The sequence below is a fragment of the Alosa sapidissima genome, chromosome 22 (genome assembly GCF_018492685.1).
Source record: "Alosa sapidissima isolate fAloSap1 chromosome 22, fAloSap1.pri, whole genome shotgun sequence".
In the NCBI taxonomy this organism is placed as follows: domain Eukaryota; kingdom Metazoa; phylum Chordata; class Actinopteri; order Clupeiformes; family Clupeidae; genus Alosa; species Alosa sapidissima.
In genome coordinates this window covers 513,926-533,501 of record NC_055978.1, presented here as the reverse complement: position 1 = coordinate 533,501, position 19,576 = coordinate 513,926, and the positions used below count along the sequence as shown (strand labels likewise).

Below are 19,576 nucleotides of genomic sequence, written 5' to 3'. Positions count from 1 at the left end.
TAAGGCTTGCATCATACAACCTTCCCAGACTCTTCACTGGTTTCTCCAGAACTGTGAGAATCACCTCTTTATTTATAGCAAACTTCTTATCTATTACCTTCCATTTAACAATTGAGAGACTCCTAGACTTACTTGGCTTCACCTTCATTCTGGCCCATTGCAGATTGCTATTTAACTTATCCAGCAACCTGTTGGTGCATGGAACGGTTGACGTCAAGGTTGTCATGTCGTCCATGAAAGCCCTAATTTGGGTGAGGCGTGGCCCTCCCTGCAACTTCTCCCCACCCACTATCCATTTTGAGGCCCTAATGATGACCTCCATTGCCATTGTAAAAGTGGGGAGATGGTACATCCCGCCATGATTCCTATCTCGAGTTGTTGCCACCCTGTGGTGTACTCAGCTGTAAAACATAATTGAATATCCAGAACGTATGCTTTTACTAGGCTTTTAATGCTACCTGGGATTCTGAAATAATCAAAGGCCTCCCACAACAGACTATGCGGCACTGACCCAAAAGCATTAGCCAAATCCAAGAACACAACATTCAGGTCTCTCTTCTCACGCTTTGCTAACTGAATTTGGTGCCAAGTCATGCTGGTATGCTCTAAGCACCCGGAGAAGCCAGGACTTCCAGCTTTTTGCACTGTGGTATCAATTAGTTTATTCCTTTCAATCCCTTACAATGTGTACAAAAATGTAAGCAAGAGTAAGTTGTACTGCTACACTGGCCCGATTGCTTTCTCACTGTAAAGGAAACGGCTCTAGAGTTTAATTGGAAACGAGCCGAGACCACCTCCTCCAGGTAGGCTCGGTTTGTGTGTTTTGTTCCGAAACGGACAGCGATTGCTGCTCTCACATATACCCAATCAAACCGATCTTTTGGGGGAAACACTCCACATTCGGATTCTACTGTTCCAAACAAACCAGGTGTAAAAAAACAACCTTAACTTTGCTTGAACTGTCATTCAGTTCTATGCAAGTGGTACTTATTGCTGCACTAACATATCCTTGTCTCACTTTACCTCGATTTTCTCTTTTTTTTTTAAAAGTTGCTTTGGATAAAAGCATAAGCTACAGTATATGACTAAATGTAAATGTAAATCTGAAGTTTAGTTTTTCTTCAGCAGTAGGGCCAAGGTTTTAGAAGATGTTTACCTCACAGCATTTGTGACGTGTTATCAGTCAGTCCAGCAGAGGCGTCAAGACAGCTTTTGCCAAAGGAGAGGCAGAGAAATACTTAATAAATTATTTTAAATACTTAATAAATATTTTGAAGACCAGTGTCTCCACAACATCAGTCAAAACGAGCATGCTAATTTAGTTACAAAACAAATGAAAATTTACTGACTGGCTTATCAGCTAGTTGATTCATTTTGCTGGCTAACTAGCCAGCTGGCTATATCTGGTTACAGTGGGTAGTGCACTGATGAAAATATTCGCCAACAACCTTTTTTCCATGACTAAGACAAAGTTGATGAGCTAAAAATAGATCTTTGAGAACGAAACTGTGGTTGTATTTTTGTTTTTGTTAACGAGACGAGACAGGACTAAAATGTTACCTTTTGGACTGTCAAAAGAAACTTCACGTGCTCATACAATTAAACTGTCTATCATGACCACATTCATTGATAATAATGCATGCAACTAGTGACAACAAATGGCCAATTTAGAGGCAGACTACAGTGGGTCCCCGTTAAGTTTGGACGGGTTCCTTCATGAATCACGCACCCCATTTTCTCAGCAGAAATGGCACAAACTGCAGTTGACACAAACAACCACAAGGTGTCACTTGGGTGCCACTACTATTTTTGATGCGACTGACTTACTGCTTTCATGACGCAGCGGGGGCACGGGAACTTAAATTGATCACGGTAGTTTAAGCTTACACTTGACAAAACATTCTAATATGAAAATGTAGATGCAATTGTTGTAAAATGGTGCAGCTCCTTTAAGAAAGCACCGTGTGCAGGGATGGAGAGAGAGAAAGCGAGAGGGGATAGGCCTACAGTATGTGTGTTAGAACTTAGCGTGTGGAAAAAGTACGTGCTGTTGAGACTGGAGCGAGTCATATTCAAAATAATGCAAAAAAAAGCAATTATCCTCATTCATTGCAACCAAAGCATGCCTGCTTGCCGACGTTCAAACGAAAAATATATCAAATCACTCATATATCATTTGCGTTTGAATGTAGCACGAAAAAATGTTTAAACAGCTGGACAAATGATTTAGCTAATTGATTATATAACCTGTACACCAGCAATTGTTGAACATTTACCTGTACAAGTACATTGACAGTAGCCCAGCCTAACAGCATGTTGTAGACCTACTGTAGAAATTTCACTTAAATTGCAACCGCAACATGCCTGCTTGCCAACGTTCAAACGACAACGAAAAAGATAATAAAACAACAAGAGGGTTGAGTCTGAATGACACTGAGTTTTTAGACACTGAGTTTTTGTAGTTAAGAAATATTTTCGTATAAAAAAATGGTCATTCTTCAATCTCCTTCACTGACGCCTATGGAAAAGGCTTAACGTCCCAAAACAACGATCAATGATCATCAAATTTCTCTCTCACATTGCTCCTCATAACCATCTATAAAAAAGTGTTTTTTCTTTTCTTTTTGAGCACATCCGAATCCCAGGACATAACGCACTGGACCTTATAATAGGCTCGAGATATAATTCCAAAGGGGGCAGATAGGGGCCACTGCACTTAAAACTTAAAAAGATGAAGCTTTCCGAACTTTGAAATTGCGATCAGTGACTGGCATCGGGTGAACGAAGCTTTTCGAAGTTGAACAGGCTATTAAAAACTATTTGCGCACCTCCATGTCACAGGAGAGACTGGGCTCTCCCTTCTATGAAAAAGACGTTAGGCTACCTGCAAACTGGCCTATGATTTCATTGCTGAGTTTGCGGCAAAGCAAGAAAATGTTTTTTTTCCTGAGTCAGGATATGGCGAGTCAGTGTCATTTATTTGTCCAATGTTAGCCTATAGATACAGACCAGTACATCTTATCAATAGTTTGAATGTCGTGTGTGTTTCTGCTCATTGACAAATACCGTTCAGCACAATGATTCATGCCCAATTAATTCCCCCTGTTAAAGTGTTCGCCTTTGTTACACTATTTGGTTTCGTGATGTAGCCTATGATAAACACCATATGGCCAAATATGTGACTCATCTAATGTTATAGGCTATAGCCTACAATTGAATTTCCCCTCTTAAAGGCAAGCTGGTGTAGCTTATTAGACTAGGCTACTATTAAAATACACCGACGGTAGCCTTGGCTATGTGTAAAGTAAGCTATCGCATGATTTCATGCACGTAAGTGAAAAGGGCCTTGGATCTGTCAAGTTCGCACAGGGCCTCGCATCCCCTTGCGACGGCCCTGCAGCTCCTCCTAAGACAGCGAGGAAAAAGTTAAAATACGCAATAAACCCGGGAAAAGTTGACAGGTTTGTTTCGGTCCCGGTGATTATTTGTGAAATTGTGCAAACGACAGCCTTTTCAAGGCATTTCAAGGAAGGAGTCGTAGCATGCAAGCTCCCAAAATGACCCAGTAGCCTAAGGCGTCAATAAATTGTTGGGACTGGGGAGGGTCATGCGTTTTTTCTCAATCACTTTGGAGGGTCATAGAAAAAGTTCTTGCTGGCGAGGGAGGGTCACGTCTTTTTTGACTAACGCTCCCAAAACTCCTCCGGTAGCCCCTTAATTAAATAAATAACGAACAGTCCCTAATTGATTAATAGCCTAGGCCTACACCAGCAATTGTTGAACATTGACCTGTACAGGACATTGACAGTAGCCCAGCCTAACAAGCAAATGTTGCAAAATACATCAAAAGACGCAATTAATCAGAAATAAATAATGTAATCTGCATCGCTTTATTTAACAAACTGCAAGCAACAAGAGCATTGAGTTCGCTGTAAGGCCAAACCCAAGAGCAAAGCCTATCTGTTAAGGCAGTCGATAGGCTATATAACTAGCTGTGTGCCTGGAAAGACGATAGATGACGGCACTGGTCATCCCATACCCTCCCCCCACTTCCTGTAGCCTACCATTATGAATGCCTGTAGCCTAAAACGACTCATTGCCGTTTTGTGACATTAAGCTTTTTCACGTTAAGCCCCCCATCCCCTTCTTTCACAAGCAGTGGGGGAGCGCGGGGCACAAAGTAACACTTTTTGGTAGACAAAGGAGGGTTCTCCGCGCTTCTGTCGTTTGGCCACAATCCGTTGCAACCAGGCCAGGACAGATATTTTAGAGAGGAGAGACGCCGGTACAGCTCAGATGTCTTCTTAATTTTCTTTATTTTTCAGTAAAAGGTGCAGAACATTATTAAACTTTGACTAACATTTCGATGTGTCGATGTTTTTGACTAACGAACATCGAAACGTTAGTCAAAGTTTAATAATGTTCTGCACCTTTTACTAAAGAATAAAGAAAATTAAGAAGACATCTGAGCTGCACCGGCGTCTCTCCTTCTCTCTAACACTGTTTGGCTTTGGCTAAATATTTCCAAAATCATTTGAGTTTCACTAGTCACATGTTTTAACAAGCAACACTTGTTATTGAACTAATAACAGACGTGTGTCGAAAATTGACTTTATTTTCCATACGGAGAAATAACAAATAATATGCAGAGTCTAACCAAGGTCAATCTTGCCAAAAAAGCCCTCAAACCTGAAAACACATGAGGCAAAAGTGCAAAACATCACAAAACTAACTAAACTAACACGCGCATATTTTTGTATTGCAATCATTGTAGCCTACAGTTGTAACAGCGCGTAACAGTCGTTTTACTCCCCGGATGCGCTCATTATGAAGAACGTTTAACGTGTCCCAAAAACAGCTATCAATTAATCACCAAACGTCTTATAAACAAGTATTGCCAGGAGCAACACCTTGCAAAAAATGATAACAATAGGCCTAGGCCTTTATATGGCTCTTATATAGCTCCTGCCTAGATTCGAACTCAGAACTACCTGAAAGTTGCAGACCTGTTCTGGAAATACGTGCATTAACCCACTCAACCGTCAGACAACGCTATCTGCTTCGAGTAGGCCTATTGGGTAGGACTAGCCTACACTGGTTGCTGTGGCACAGTCTTGAGTGACCGAAGACAAATTTTTCTTTGTCATATGAATGCTGTCATTTTGTTAACATTACTGTTAAGGAGATGCTGTAGGCAAAGTCTATATTTCAACCTCGTTAGTGTAGTAAAAAAAATCAGAACTATTCACAAGGTTTCTGGGCAGCATATTTATGTTCTGTTAGCAAGCGAACTTCTCATGACTACCGACAAAGTAGCCTACTGCCAGCTGACGAAGCTCTCATTTTAAAACATTACTGAGAGACAGACACTATACAATCAAGAAATCTTGCCACTGAATCCAAAACTATGTTTAACATTATGTACAAGGCTTAGGCTACAGTGGACTAGCATGTTGCAGGGGCTGCACAGAGAAACGCACTGAAAACTCGGCCAATCACAGCCCTTGCTGTCGAATGCGCCGTCTGGTTCAACCGTGGAACTCCACAGCGGACTATGCTGCCCCCAAGCGGCTGCAGTTGTACTTACATTTCACCATTCACCATGATCGTGAATGAAGTGTCAATTTTTAACTGGGACCCACTGTAACTCAAATTGTATTGAAATTCACACCCCTCCTTCTCTTTTGAATTGTTCGCAGAGTACTTGTCACACAGATAACAGACACTAGTCACGTGAAAGAGCAGACCTTAAGCTTTCCAATGAAAGTTGAACATAAAATGTAATCATATTTACAGTCTGCACACAGCTCTGCATACAACTCTTCACTCAATGCATGGCAGACCAAATATCGAAAAAAAACATCAGACCTTACCGAATACGAGGATATAAAGCATGCCTCTGTATAATAAGCCATTCTCAAGTTCCGGTTTTGAAATTGCAGCAAGTTTCCAACTTTGGGCTGGAATTATAATGTATTCTAATAAACTATTCATGTCAGTACATACATTTTTTTTGTAAATTGCTTAGCCATACAGCAAGATGATGACGACACGCCAAAGCGTTTATGAGCTATGTACAGACGCATTTGATAGACATGGGCATTCGTAAAAAAATCGTTTCAAATATGAGAAAATGTACATGTAGTTCCCAGACCCCATCTCAATGAGATGAGGTTTAGCATTAGTCAGGCTAAGCCCAGACTGTCCTGAAAAAAACAAGATATAGCATGTATAGCTGGTCATTGCTATGACCAAGATAAGAGCTTAAAAGTAAAGGTAGTAAAATCACACTGAAAGTAGCCTAGGCCTCCTATATTAGGTAGCGCCAGGGAAATGTGACATACTAAGCAGAAGCAGCATGGAAGATTTTAACCTAGACATGGAGTGAGAAGGAATGGCGACATCCATCCATCCAGCTGCGAGGTCCATGGCAGGTCATTTTTGAGGGAGCTGTTTTGCCCCCCTTGCGGCATGCCCCCCAGTTTGAGAACCACTGCTCTAGAGGATAAATGTTGTCACACACTGCTTATTTTTAAATCATTGTTGAGAACTGCCATTGATACCAGTCTGTCTCCTTTTCTCCTAGTTCTCTTTAGACAAGTTGCAAGTATAACAGGATTCTGTGATCAGAGGCGGCTGGGTCTTTTGCTCCATGATTCCATCCAGATCCCACGGCAGCTTGGGGAGGTTGCAGCATTTGGTGGCAGCAACATTGAGCCCAGTGTCAGGAGCTGCTTCCAGTTTGTGTGTAGCACTTTTGCAAGTCATACATTTTCACATACTTTTTTTTTTATAAATAATGGGCCTCATTCACCAATATCTTCCTAAGAATTCTCCTAACTTTGTTCTTACGAAAACTCTTAAGCAGATTCAAGAAGGTGTTCTTAAACCTCAGAATCGTTCACAGTTTCATTCTTATCATACTGAATCCCTTCTTCTTAAGTTGACAGGGCGTGCCAATTGTTATTAATTAGCATAGGTAAATGCCCTGTCAATCCCCATAAAAGGGATACTGCAGGGCCGTGTGCACACAAATTGAGGCTGAAGCACCAGCTTTCATTTCTACATACTATTCTATTATACAATAAATGAGCAAGACAATTTGATTACCGTATATGACACATGTTTTGAAGTGAAAGCACTGGAATTGAACAGTAAATAAGTTATATTTAGTAGTTATAATAAAAGTGAAAGTGTTATTTGTTTTGTTTATTTATTTTAAAATACCTTAATGCTTTGTGAAATAGTGGCATTTATTTTATTAAAAAAATACTATTATAAGATTTATATTCAAGAATATCATAAATGATAATATAGTTGTAATTTCAATTATATTATATTTTACACAGGTCTGCAGATATGATGAAAATGCAATAACCATTGATTTTGCACAAACAAGTCAGTTCTCAAATGTGCGTAAGAGTGCTCTTGAGTGTTCGTAGATTCTGTTCTTACCTAAGAACAAGAAAAACATTGGTGAATGCCAGAACCTTCGTAAAAACGGCGTAACTGGGTTTCAAGAACAAATTTCTTCGTAAGAACGGTTGGTGAATGAGGCCAATAATGTATAGACTACTGTGTAATAAATATGTATATACATATTTATATGGGTTGTCAAAGTTAATGTGATAATAATAATCTGCCAATCTGGTTTTAACACAGTTTAAAATAAATAGTGCCATTAATCCACATTCTACCCAATAGAAAACTGGGCTATCAGTTATCAGGATGAGACGCATTCTATTGAAATGTGTCTTGTATTTTCTGTATTAAATAACATGGACACCAAAGTGAGTCATAACACTAACTTTGTGTTAAAATGTTGCTCAACAAGCTGTTAACTGCGGCTGCAAGAGGTCTGATTAGACTAGGTAGTGAATTAAGGTTTGTCAGTGAATTCAGTGAAGTCCCCTCTATACGAAGAAATTCTCAAAACAAGGACAGTTACCTTACCAGTTAGTATATCTTTAGAATTGTGCAATACATCTCTGATTTTGTCCGCAGAACTTGCTGTGGTGTTGAAAATATAGTGCTATCTTAATGTCACCAATTTGGAGTTTACAAAACATTGTAGGCTACAAAACGAAAAAAACAATTGTGATGTTCTCATAATTCCCTTCCAGTTTTGTCAGTATTAGGCGAGGTAAAGCTTTTAAAATCACTTTTAAGTATTTACATTACAGTAATAACATTTCATGTGATTAATCATGATTACATTTACTGTAATCACTTGACAGCCCAAATGGATACATATGGTAGACATGGACAATTGGACATATATGAACAGACATTCAGCTACCTCCATTAGTAGCAATGTGTCTTTTGTTTAGGCAAATAATAAACCAGAGTTGGAGGCTGCTGTCTTTCTGGATTGGATGAGGCTAGAGCCACAGTCTATGGTGTGGCTGCCCGTGTTACATCGTGTGGCAGCTGCTGAGACTGCCAAGCACCAGGCAAAGTGCAATATATGCAAGGAGTGCCCCATAATTGGTTTCAGGTAAGACACACACAACCCACATTCCCATGCCAATTCTAAAGTTAGTATGAGAAAAGTATGTATGAGTTAGATTTGCTGTGTCTCATGGTCAGTGCGTGAGACTGAGTTAGCATCTATCGTTGTGTCTGTTAAGATTAAATGCCACTTTAAAATCAAGTAATTTGATCAGAAATAGTTATTATTTACAGAGTTGGAATTTGTAAGAAGCCTTTAGAAAATGCATTAAATGAGTGACTGATTGAAGAGAAATATGACCCCTAAAAACTTGACCAGCAATGATTCTTATGCTCTTTAGCATGCTAGCTAACTAATGCAATGTAATATGTAATTGTTGGCAGCTTGTTTAGAGACTACCCTGCTGAAAAAACAGCAAGAAGCCAGCTTATGCTGGTAACTGGTTTTAGCTGGTCTTTGCTGGTGTAGCTGGTTCAGCCACCAGGTGGACATGCTTGCGTGACCATCTGAGGAAGCTGGTCACAGCTGGTGTAAGATGGTCATGCTGGTGACCAGCCTGCTAAGTTTGACATTGTTGGTGTAAGATGGTCATGCTGGTTTGCTAGAATGACCAACATAAGCTGGCATGGCCAGTTAAACCAGCAATGTAGACCAGCAAACACCAACTAAAATGAACCAGCTTGAGGTGGAACGACAAGCAAAACCAGCTGATTTACCATCGTAAGCTAGGTAAACCAACTGAAGGTATGTTTTCGCAAGAGTTTTTCTGGTCTAGCAGGTCAGCCATCATAGGGTGGTCAAACAAGCTGGTTAACAAGCTGGTCACTCAGCAAACGACTTTAAGCTGGTCAGGTTTTTTTCAGCAGGGTAGCGTTAACTGGCAGTTACGAGCCCACTAACGAGTGTTTCTGGGCCATGAACGATGTATTTCATGTCAAATAGGGTATTAATCTTTTTTGAATTGAGTATTTCATTGATTAATCGAGTAATCGGATAAAAAAATGTTTTGCCTTATTAAGTGCAATTTATTAATATGCAAAAGTCATGCTGTAAACTAGCCCTAGTCACTTCAAAGTAAATATATCTGTTTTATGTAGATTTGTGCATCTGCAGAATTTACCATTGTTACCAAATAGCCTCCCTTACAAAAAATAACTGCATTTATACAGGGCCAGTTATACTGGACCTGCAATGTTACTTTGGGAGGAGAGGGAAAGGTGTAATTTGATTCCATTTTGAACTGAAATATCAACAACCTTCGAGCTACATCCTCTTTAGTCAGCATCAATTTTAGAGACTATCACATGATTCCCTGTATTTTCGGGAGCAGTATATGAGGTGACAGGCTATATATTATCATCAAGCAGGCCTATGCTAATTAATTTAGTCAGAATTATAATTTTATGTTGGTTTAAGTTATAAACCAAGCTAGTGTTGCACGGTGTATCGATACTAAAAAGGTATCACGATGCCTTTACGCAAAAAACTATACGATTTCCAACGTTTTTAGAATCGATACTTTGTTAAAATAATAACGTTCTGTGTCTGTGTGAACTGCTGCTCTCACTGCTCCTTGCACGCATCTAGGCAAGTGGGCGTGTCAAGCAGGCAGCTCTGAGTGAGTGAGTGCGCAGGCAACGTCAACATAGTTCTTTGCCGACAGTCCTCGGCCTTGTGGATACGTAGTAGGCTACACATGGAACTTGGCTAAACACCTCGCAGACATATCCCAACATTTTTAAAGAGTTCAAAGAACGACGGGTTAACGAATATGCTATAGAAAATACGACTACATGGTTAGTGCCAAGTTCTTGTGAAACAAGTATGGTTCTCTGGGATAATCATTGGACCTAATGAGCTGTAATCATTTTGACGAGACATAACGAGCTGTAATCATAGGGTGCTAACGTGATGAAAGCGCAATGTTCACGCCAGAATAACATTACCATAACTTGTAAACAATCTATTTCATGTTCGGTCAGTACTACTGGTAATATTTGTCATGGCATGTAGACTGCAATTTGTTCAATAAGTATTGCCCAGATGTAGGATAGGCTACCCGAAATGCGCTAATTAAAGCCCACAGCATATAATATCACCAAAGCGTGTTGAGTCCTAATAATAATAATAGCGGCTTATTGTTACGTGGTAGCAAATCATGTTATCAAAGAAATAGACGTAATGTAGGAATGCACACAGATATATTGCAACTTTACCAGCAACAATTGCAGGTAATGGTGTAGGCCTGACGAAGACCTGAGTGGCTGGAACGCTGTACTTCTACATTGGGCGCAAAGAAGATTATCCTCACATTTTTCCCTTTGCAACTGTCAAGGAAATCCCATGAACACGGGAAGGCCTAGGGTAGCCTATACTGTGCATCAGATGGCCTAAAGATTAGGCCCCTCTTCATAGCATTCAGTGATTTGCATGCAGTAATTTCAACACTGACCTTGATCTAGCCTAGTTTGGCTATTTAAAGCTACTTTATTGCCAAAACACAACACAATGTAAATGAACTATAACAAACAATAAAGGACTTAGTCACACAAAGTAGACCTAAAAAAAGGCCTAGCCTAAATGAATAAAGAGTAAGGCAAAACAAATAGCTTAGTAGCCTAATGAAACATGGATTGATGCAGTAGCCTACCTTTGCAACATTATTAAATGAATCTGTCACCATATCCCTAGGCTATGTTTGCAAAGAGGAGAACATTTTAATTTGATTCACAATGAAATGTTACATTTCATTTACATGTTAACAATGAGTAGTTTTGGTTGTTGTTGGTGGTGTTATTGCATCCCTTTTATGAATGCAAAATTGTTCCCTCACGATTGGAAGCTCCTGTTGCGCATAGGCTATTTCAAAACATTGCAACGTAAAATGCCACAAAAAAGCTGTTTATGAATAGGTCTTAGTGAGTTAGGAGTCCTCTCGACTTAAGCTGTCCCAGACTTAGGTGCTACTTTTAGGTCTAAAATGCTTCGTGAATTACTTTTTGTGAAAAAATTAGGAGTCCTAAAGTTAGGAGTGACACGCCCATTATTTTTAGGAGTTGCTCCTAAATTCGCCAGTTAGGAGCTACTTTTAGCCTTAAAATTCTTTGTGAATACGGCCCCTGAATAAAAAGGCCTAGCCTAAATGAATCAAGGCAAAACAAATAGCCTAGTAGCCCAATGAAACATACGGATTGATTTAGTATCTTTGTAACATTATTAAATTATTCTGTTACTATGCCTACGTTTGCAAAAGAGAACATTTTAATTTGATTCACAATGTTGACAATGATTAGCCTAGTTTTGGTTGTTGTTGGCGGCGTTATTGCATGTTAGTTATGCCTACACTGCAAAATTGCTTCCTCGCGATTGGAAGCTCTTGTAGCTGCATAGGATTTCAAAACCGCAGGTTTGTGAATAGGTCTGACTTCTTTTAAGCTGTCAGAGGTGGGAAGGTGTGAATTTTTTGGGGGGAAGGGCCGGATTAACTGGGCACAATTGTCTGATGGCCCCCCTTCCCCCCAGCCAACGTGAATCGGGTGGTTAGTTAATAGGCCTATCGTGAAGATTTTTCCTTCCATCTAAGGCACGAGTGCATCTGTGAGGCCAAGCCTCACCAAGTAGCTCGTTTGTTTACAACTAACATTCCATTTAATTAAACTGCTTTATAGGCTATGCCGAAATAGTTTTCAACATTTTGAATATTAGTGTCGGGTGAATTGAAATGTTCTCAAAGTAGCCCCCCCGTCAAGCAATATAACCATACAAACGCGCTTCCTGCACTCATTGTTTCAAAAGCAGTAATTTTGGCTTTGTCAGAACTGAAGAGCTGTAAACGGCACGGCACGGTATGCCCAATGAAAATAAATTAACGCAACACAACACAACACAGACCCCGCTTCTCTCGCGTCAGTCACTGACATGAACGAAACACAGAACCCGCTTCTCTCACGGCAGTCACTGACAGTAACCTAGAATAAATGCATGGGGAAAAACACTTCCCCATGACAAAGACATCGTAAAACACTGAAAGTTAATATTTTGTCACTAGCAACATTCATCTGTCCTTTGTCAAATGTATTATGTTCCAAGTACCCTATGCGTAATTCTGCTTCATAAAGTTGAACAAATACATTTGCTTATTTCACAGAAAAATATAAATAGCCAGTCTACAGTGCAGAGTTGGTAAGTTATGGTAGGCCAACCTGCAGTGAACATACAAACAGGGGAAATTATTTCTCTTGCAGCTGAGTAGCCTCAGGTGCGCACATAGACATAAGGCCGAACATGCAAGCGCCAATGAATCGTGCTCTCACGACAATCGCGCCGTTAAACTTAAATAGGTTAACATCACTCTAAGTTCGCCTTCAAGCAAGGAAAACGATGATTTGAAGACCTCTGTTTCGTTGGAAGGGAAAGGGGTAGCAACAGGGCAACACGGAGACAGGCCCGATGGCAGGGCTGTTATGAGAGTATTAAAATATGGGATATTCTACGGGAAAACATTAAAACGGCAAGACAGCGGGGAAAGTTAAAATACGTGATAAACACGGAAAAAGTTGGCATGCATTGTTTCGGTCCCCGTGCACAGGGATTATTTGTCATACTATTAATCACATATGATTATTTGTGAAATTGTGCAAACAGGCGCAACACATTTGAAAAGGAAGGACTGGTAGCATGCAAGCTCACGGGAAAGATTGATTTAAGAACGTTATCACAAAGTGTGTGGCTGTGGCGCGGGCGGAAGACAATTGGCAGGGGAGGGTCATGTCTTTTTTAACAATTCTGTCGGAGGGTCATTGAACAATTTCTAGCAGGCAAGAGAGGGTCATGCAACTTCCAACTGAAGCACTCAAAATTCCTCCGGTGGCCCCTTCAATAAATAACGATCAGTCCCTAGATTGCTGCTGGGCTATATGTCTTGGTTCTGTTAACAACTCATTGTCAAACGCATAGCCTATCTCGCGGTTGCATCCATTACAAACAAACATGCAATGTGAACGTCTGGGATTGGGGAGAGCACTAAATGCTCTACTGAATAAGCACGAAGTCAAACCTTTAAATGAAAAACACTCTTTAATAATCCAAAAAAATAAACCGCTAATGAAGTAAACTTGTGACCATCAAAAACGGAGGTTAATATGCTCCATGTTTTGTCCAAATGATGACTGTCTATCATCGTTGCACTCGGAGAAAACCGGAATGTTTCATTCGTCCCCGTTTCAATCGTCCCGGTTGTACCTACTCAAAACGCAGATAGAACCTTATTATTCTAAGGTAGCGAAATAGCGTTCTGCATGATTCATGCCCAATTAATTCCCCCTGTTAAAGTGTTCGCCTTTGTAATTTGGTTTCGTGATGGCCTATGATAAACGGCGTATGGCCAAATATGTGAAAACATTAAAATACAGTAGGCGATAAACCCAGAAAAAGTTGACAGTGATTTTTTCATAATCACTTTGGAGGGTCATAGAAAAATGTATTGCTGGCGAGGGAGGGTCACGTCTTTTTGGACTAATGCTCCCAAAACTCCTCCGGTAGCCCCTTAAATAAATAACGAACAGTCCCTAATGAAGTAAACTTGTGACCATCAAAAATCGTTTATCGCCTGTAACTCCGTGATAACAGGATGTAACAGGAAGGCATTTGGCTGAGCAACGGAGGTTAATACTCTATATTTTGTCCAAATGATGTCTGTCTATCATCATTGCACTCGGAGAAAACCAGAATGTTTAATTTGTCCTGCGTCTCTACGGCTGCAAACGGGATTCACTCGCAGTTAACCAAATATTTCTTTATTAGGGCAGGGCAGGCATATTTCTGGCTATTACATTATTTCCTAACCAGTCTGCTAAAGTCTGTAGTGAAGTCTGTGTAGGTTTTTCCAGGCTCCATTTCTTTTTACGAGACACCCTGCTCACTTGAGCCATCTACCGGTTGTTTGGGTTGTTGCAGCGTCTCACTGGAAAAATACAAATTAAAGTCGCGTGATACCGCGTGATCCCACGCGCGGACCGCGAGTGAAGCTGGCCAAGTCAAAGCACTGCCCACTGTAAGAAGGAGATATCAATTATCAACAGTTAAGCCAGCTGGAAAGAGTAGGCCTATCATCTCTATTTAACATGAGGTTTTGACATTGACATTATAAACATTCTTTAAGGAGAGTGAAAAGCAGTTTGCAGTAAAGCTAACCAACGTCGTCTCTATCGCAGGAATAAAATAGCGAGCAGCCTGATAACCAAATTAAATGTTCGGTGGGCCGGATGAAAGTGCTTGGCGGGCCAGATGGGGCCCGCAGGCCGCAGTTTGCCCACCCCTGCCTTATAGGCTGTATTGTAATATGGCATAATTTATGAAATATATGTACTGTATCTTAATTTATGAATAGTTTCCATAAAATGCATCAGATGTCATCAGAGTGCACAGGATGAAAACAATAAATCTTACTGAAAGCTTAGTAATATTAAACTACATTTCATTAGTTGTGTTTCTTTTCTTTTAAATTGTTTGTCTACTGCAATCATATGGGAAAAGTAACTATATACTGCAAATTGTTTTTTGAATCGAGAATCCAGGTGTTGGATTACGTAGTGTTGTAATGTTGCTCCAGGGACACTGTTACAATGCCCTTGTAATATAATTGCCATATGTAAGTCGCTTTGGGAAAAGTGTCTGCTAAATGAATAAATATAAGGTTACACTTTACTTGACAGTATCGACATAAGAGTGAAATGATACTGTCATGAATCTGTCATAAACAAGTCGTAAATGTTTATGACATAACGCTTCTGTTATTAAGTGACATTCGTTTTTTGTCATAACGGGTTAGGTTTAGGATTTAGGGTTAGGGTTAGGGTTCATGTGTCATGACAGAGTCATATGCTCATGACAGTGTCATCTCACTTTTACGTTGATACTGTCAAGTAAAGTGTTATAAGTATAAGTGTTTAAGTCATAAATAAATGGAAGTTACCAACTTGGTGCGCTACCACCACTGTTAAGGGTGACAAGTATATGAGAGTCATGGTAATAATAATAAGCCACCTGAAAATATACATTGTATTGCCTGCACTATTATAAAAAGAAGAAGAAGCCTCAGGATCCTTCAAATACAATAGGGTTCCCACAGCTTCACTGCTTGGACCCCTAATAAATTGACATGCTACATGCTCAGGGAAAGTTGGTCAGGGCCAAGAACTCAGTTGTGCAGATATTTGAGCAGGGGCATACTCGCACAACATGCTTGCAAATGCTTGTCAGAGCAAATGTAGGCAGATTTTCTGGAATTGTATTCTATTTGACATATACTTGTTGCATGTATGAACATAATATTATTATATTATTGAACATAGTATTTTTACTGTTTTACTGTTTCTCTTTCAGATACCGAAGCTTAAAACACTTCAACTATGATATCTGCCAAAGCTGCTTTTTCTCAGGAAGAGTAGCCAAAGGACACAAAATGCAGTATCCTATGGTGGAGTACTGCACACCAGTACGTGTGTGTGTGTGTGTGTGTGTGTCTTGTATATGATAAAGGAAAGTGATATAGTATTGTGCATAGTGTTGTATGAATGAAATCTATTGGTTTCTTTTTACAATTTTCCCAGACAACATCAGGTGAAGATGTGCGGGACTTTGCAAAGGTGCTGAAGAACAAATTCAGAACAAAGCGCTATTTTGCCAAGCATCCACGCATGGGCTATTTACCTGTTCAAACTGTACTTGAGGGAGACAACATGGAAACGTAAGTAAAAAAGCACTACACATTAATCCTTACTCAAGTAAGACATACTTGATTAGAACATGGTCATGAAAAACCTGGAAAAGTCAGAGAATTGTGAAATCCCATTTCCCATTTTCCAACAGTGTGGTAACCAAAGATATAGAATGGTGGTGATGGTGGAGAAAACACATTTTATCACACATTTTATAATTAGGCCCAACTTGTGTGTTGTTATGCTACATGGCAAAGATAAAATATACACACCATTGTAATCATCAGAAACCCTCTAGAATGGTATCCAACATTGTGTGTCATTATGCAGTACAAAAACATTTTGCCAAGATCAATCTTATTTAACCCTAATTTATATTGCAGATAGAGAAAAACATAGAGTGCACGGAAGATTAACAATTTTGTTATCTTGCTTAAGCAATTAATGGGTCTTGATTAAGGGTTATTGATATTTATACAACAATTGGGTTCTATGGAACTATTTATTTGTTTCTGATTGGCCGAGAGACGTTCCATGAGTTGGAATATCCCTGGACATTTCAACTCAGACTTTGCACAGCTAATAATAAATCACTCCGCGAATACAATGCGAAGATTTGACACAATGTTCTCATCCCAGCTCTCCACTATTTCAAGCAATGGGTTACTCCTTAGCAAACCATAACGAAACAGTGCTTCACCACATCTGTGGATTAAGCCACACAGTCCAATGTAAGTAAGATAAACGAGGATGCTAATTGTTCTCAGCATTGCCAGCATTGTGTGTAATATGATTGTCACTTGGAGGAGACTTGTAGATAACTAACGTTAGCATAATTAGCTAACCGCTGCTAACGTGCTAGCATCGTCACGTCAGGCACAGTAGTGTAACATTTATTCACCATAAATTAATAAAGTTGAGTGGTTCTGCAATGTAGACTATGTTTCCGTTTTTTTGCAGTACCATGTCCCTTACATGACATGGCCCAGTGTCCTTGTAACATGCATGCAGCAAACCTAGATATGAATGTGATTTCAGCCCGACTTTCAACATTTCTTTCAAGAAGACATGTAAACCACAAAGACTCGTAACGAGGGATCTGGAATGTTGGTTACCTAGCAACCAAGACGCTGTCTATTGAAAAGGGAACTATTTTTTGATGCGTAAGAACGATGTCGAAATTAACATTTTTAAACAATAATGGGGTGTTTTCAGATTATTTAGTTTGTGGTAGAATTGTTGTATAAAAGCAATATAGCACTCGTGATCGTGGGATTGGTCATGGATATTCCCACGGCTGTTGTTGCCTGCGCCACTCGGCCTCCGGCCTCGTGGCTACGGCCGAACAACACCCGTGGGAATATACGTGACCAACCCCACTCTCACTCGTGCTATATTGCTTAAATATAGTATGGATCAAAATATAAACTATATAACCTTCTAATACATTGTCTTAATATGACCTCTTGATGAAGTAGGCAAGGAATATAGGCCTTGCCCATATGCCTGTCCCAAAAGCGGGTGTAGTTTGATGATTTAAAAAAATAAAAGCCTGGGCTATTAAATGAGGTTTTACGGTAATTAGCATGCATTTTTATTGTTGTACTCTTTGAAGGCAACAATATATTAAACATATTACTCCTGAGCTGTCAAATTCAGAGTACAGTTTTCTCTTGATAAGGGTATCCCTTGCACTCTGTTACCTCTCCAAGCTCAGAGAAAAGGACAGATAGGATAGATACAGTTGTGACTAGAGATACACCGATTGCAATTTTCTGGGCCAATTCCAATTTCCGAAAGTCAAAATCCAGACCTCAATTTAATAGAAATGTTTTGGCTAGATCTGAAGTAGGCAGTACATGCCAGTTGACCCTCCAACCTCTCTCATCTGGCTGAGTTCTGCAAAAAGGAGTGGGCAAAAATTTGCAGAACCAGAGACACTGGTTAATGGGTACAGAAGACGTTTGGATGCAAGAGGACGTGCTACAAGAAATTAACTACATAGGTTCACATACCATATTGGCCTGAATATAAAACAGCCCTGAATATAAGGCCACCCCCCTATTCAGGACAATTTCTTTTGGGGGGAAAAGATCAAATAGCCTAAATAGAAGCAGCTATTTGTAGACCAAATGTTAATTTATTTTATTTTATTTTTGAAAATGCTGGTGATGACACATTGAATAAATTAGTTTATAGGCCTTTTAAATTAAATCATGAGATCAATTTAATTTAAAAAAAAAAGATAGACTGGTACCAATTATGAAAGAAAAGAACCATTGCCTCAATAACTTTCAATTACTGCATCAACCATAACCTACACATCTAACTGTACAGTCTTGAAACAAGCAGTTTCAACACTGACAGATGCAAAAAACACTGACGTTTGATCAGCATTGCCTATCAGTTCCAGGGGGTGGGAATGAGTTTTCCTTAATTTGATCACATACAGTGGGTCCCCGTTAAGTTTGGACGGGTTCCTTCATGAATCACGCACCCCGTTTTCTCAGCAGAAATGGCACAAACTGCAGTTGACACAAACAACCACAAGGTGTCACTTGGGTGCCACTACTATTTTTGATGCGACTGACTTACTGCTTTCATGACGCAGCGGGGGCACGGGAACTTAAATTGATCACGGTAGTTTAAGCTTACACTTGACAAAACATTCTAATATGAAAATGTAGATGCAATTGTTGTAAAATGGTGCAGCTCCTTTAAGAAAGCACCGTGTGCAGGGATGGAGAGCGAGAAAGCGAGAGGGGATAGGCCTACAGTATGTGTGTTAGAACTTAGCGTGTGGAAAAAGTATGTGCTGTTGAGACTGGAGCGAGTCATATTCAAAATAATGCAAAAAAAGCAATTATCCTCATTCATTGCAACCAAAGCATGCCTGCTTGCCGACGTTCAAACGAAAAATATATCAAAGCACCTTTTTGCGTTTTGAATGTAGCACGAAAAATTTTTTAAACAGCTGGACAAATGATTTAGCTAATTGATTTATATAACCTGTACACCAGCAATTGTTGAACATTTACCTGTACAAGTACATTGACAGTAGCCCAGCCTAACAGCATGTTGTAGGCCTACTGTAGAAATTTCACTTAAATTGCAACCGCAACATGCCTGCTTGCCAACGTTCAAACGACAACGAAAAAGATAATACAACAACAAGAGGGTTGAGTCTGAATGACACTGAGTTTTTAGACACTGAGTTTTTGTAGTTAAGAAATATTTTCGTATAAAAAAATGGTCATTCTTCAATCTCCTTCACTGACGCCTATGGAAAAGGCTTAACGTCCCAAAACAACGATCAATGATCATAAAATTTCTCTCTCCACATTGCTCCTCATAACCATCTATAAAAAAGTGTTTTTTCTTTTCTTTTTGAGCACATCCGAATCCC

The 19,576-nt window shown here is 39.7% G+C and overlaps 1 protein-coding gene across 10 annotated transcripts in view; it reads left to right on the top strand.

Annotated features, from left to right (window-relative positions):
- Window positions 1–19,576, top strand: part of dmd (dystrophin) — a 481,347-nt gene that overhangs the window by 421,710 nt on the left and 40,061 nt on the right. For all 10 annotated transcript variants that reach the window (XM_042077917.1, XM_042077916.1, XM_042077914.1 and 7 more), the window contains 4 exons: window positions 6,587–6,744; window positions 8,331–8,497; window positions 15,836–15,947; window positions 16,063–16,199. In XM_042077917.1, coding sequence (XP_041933851.1) covers window positions 6,587–6,744; window positions 8,331–8,497; window positions 15,836–15,947; window positions 16,063–16,199 — 574 coding nt within the window. The remainder of the gene's footprint in view (window positions 1–6,586; window positions 6,745–8,330; window positions 8,498–15,835; window positions 15,948–16,062; window positions 16,200–19,576) is intronic.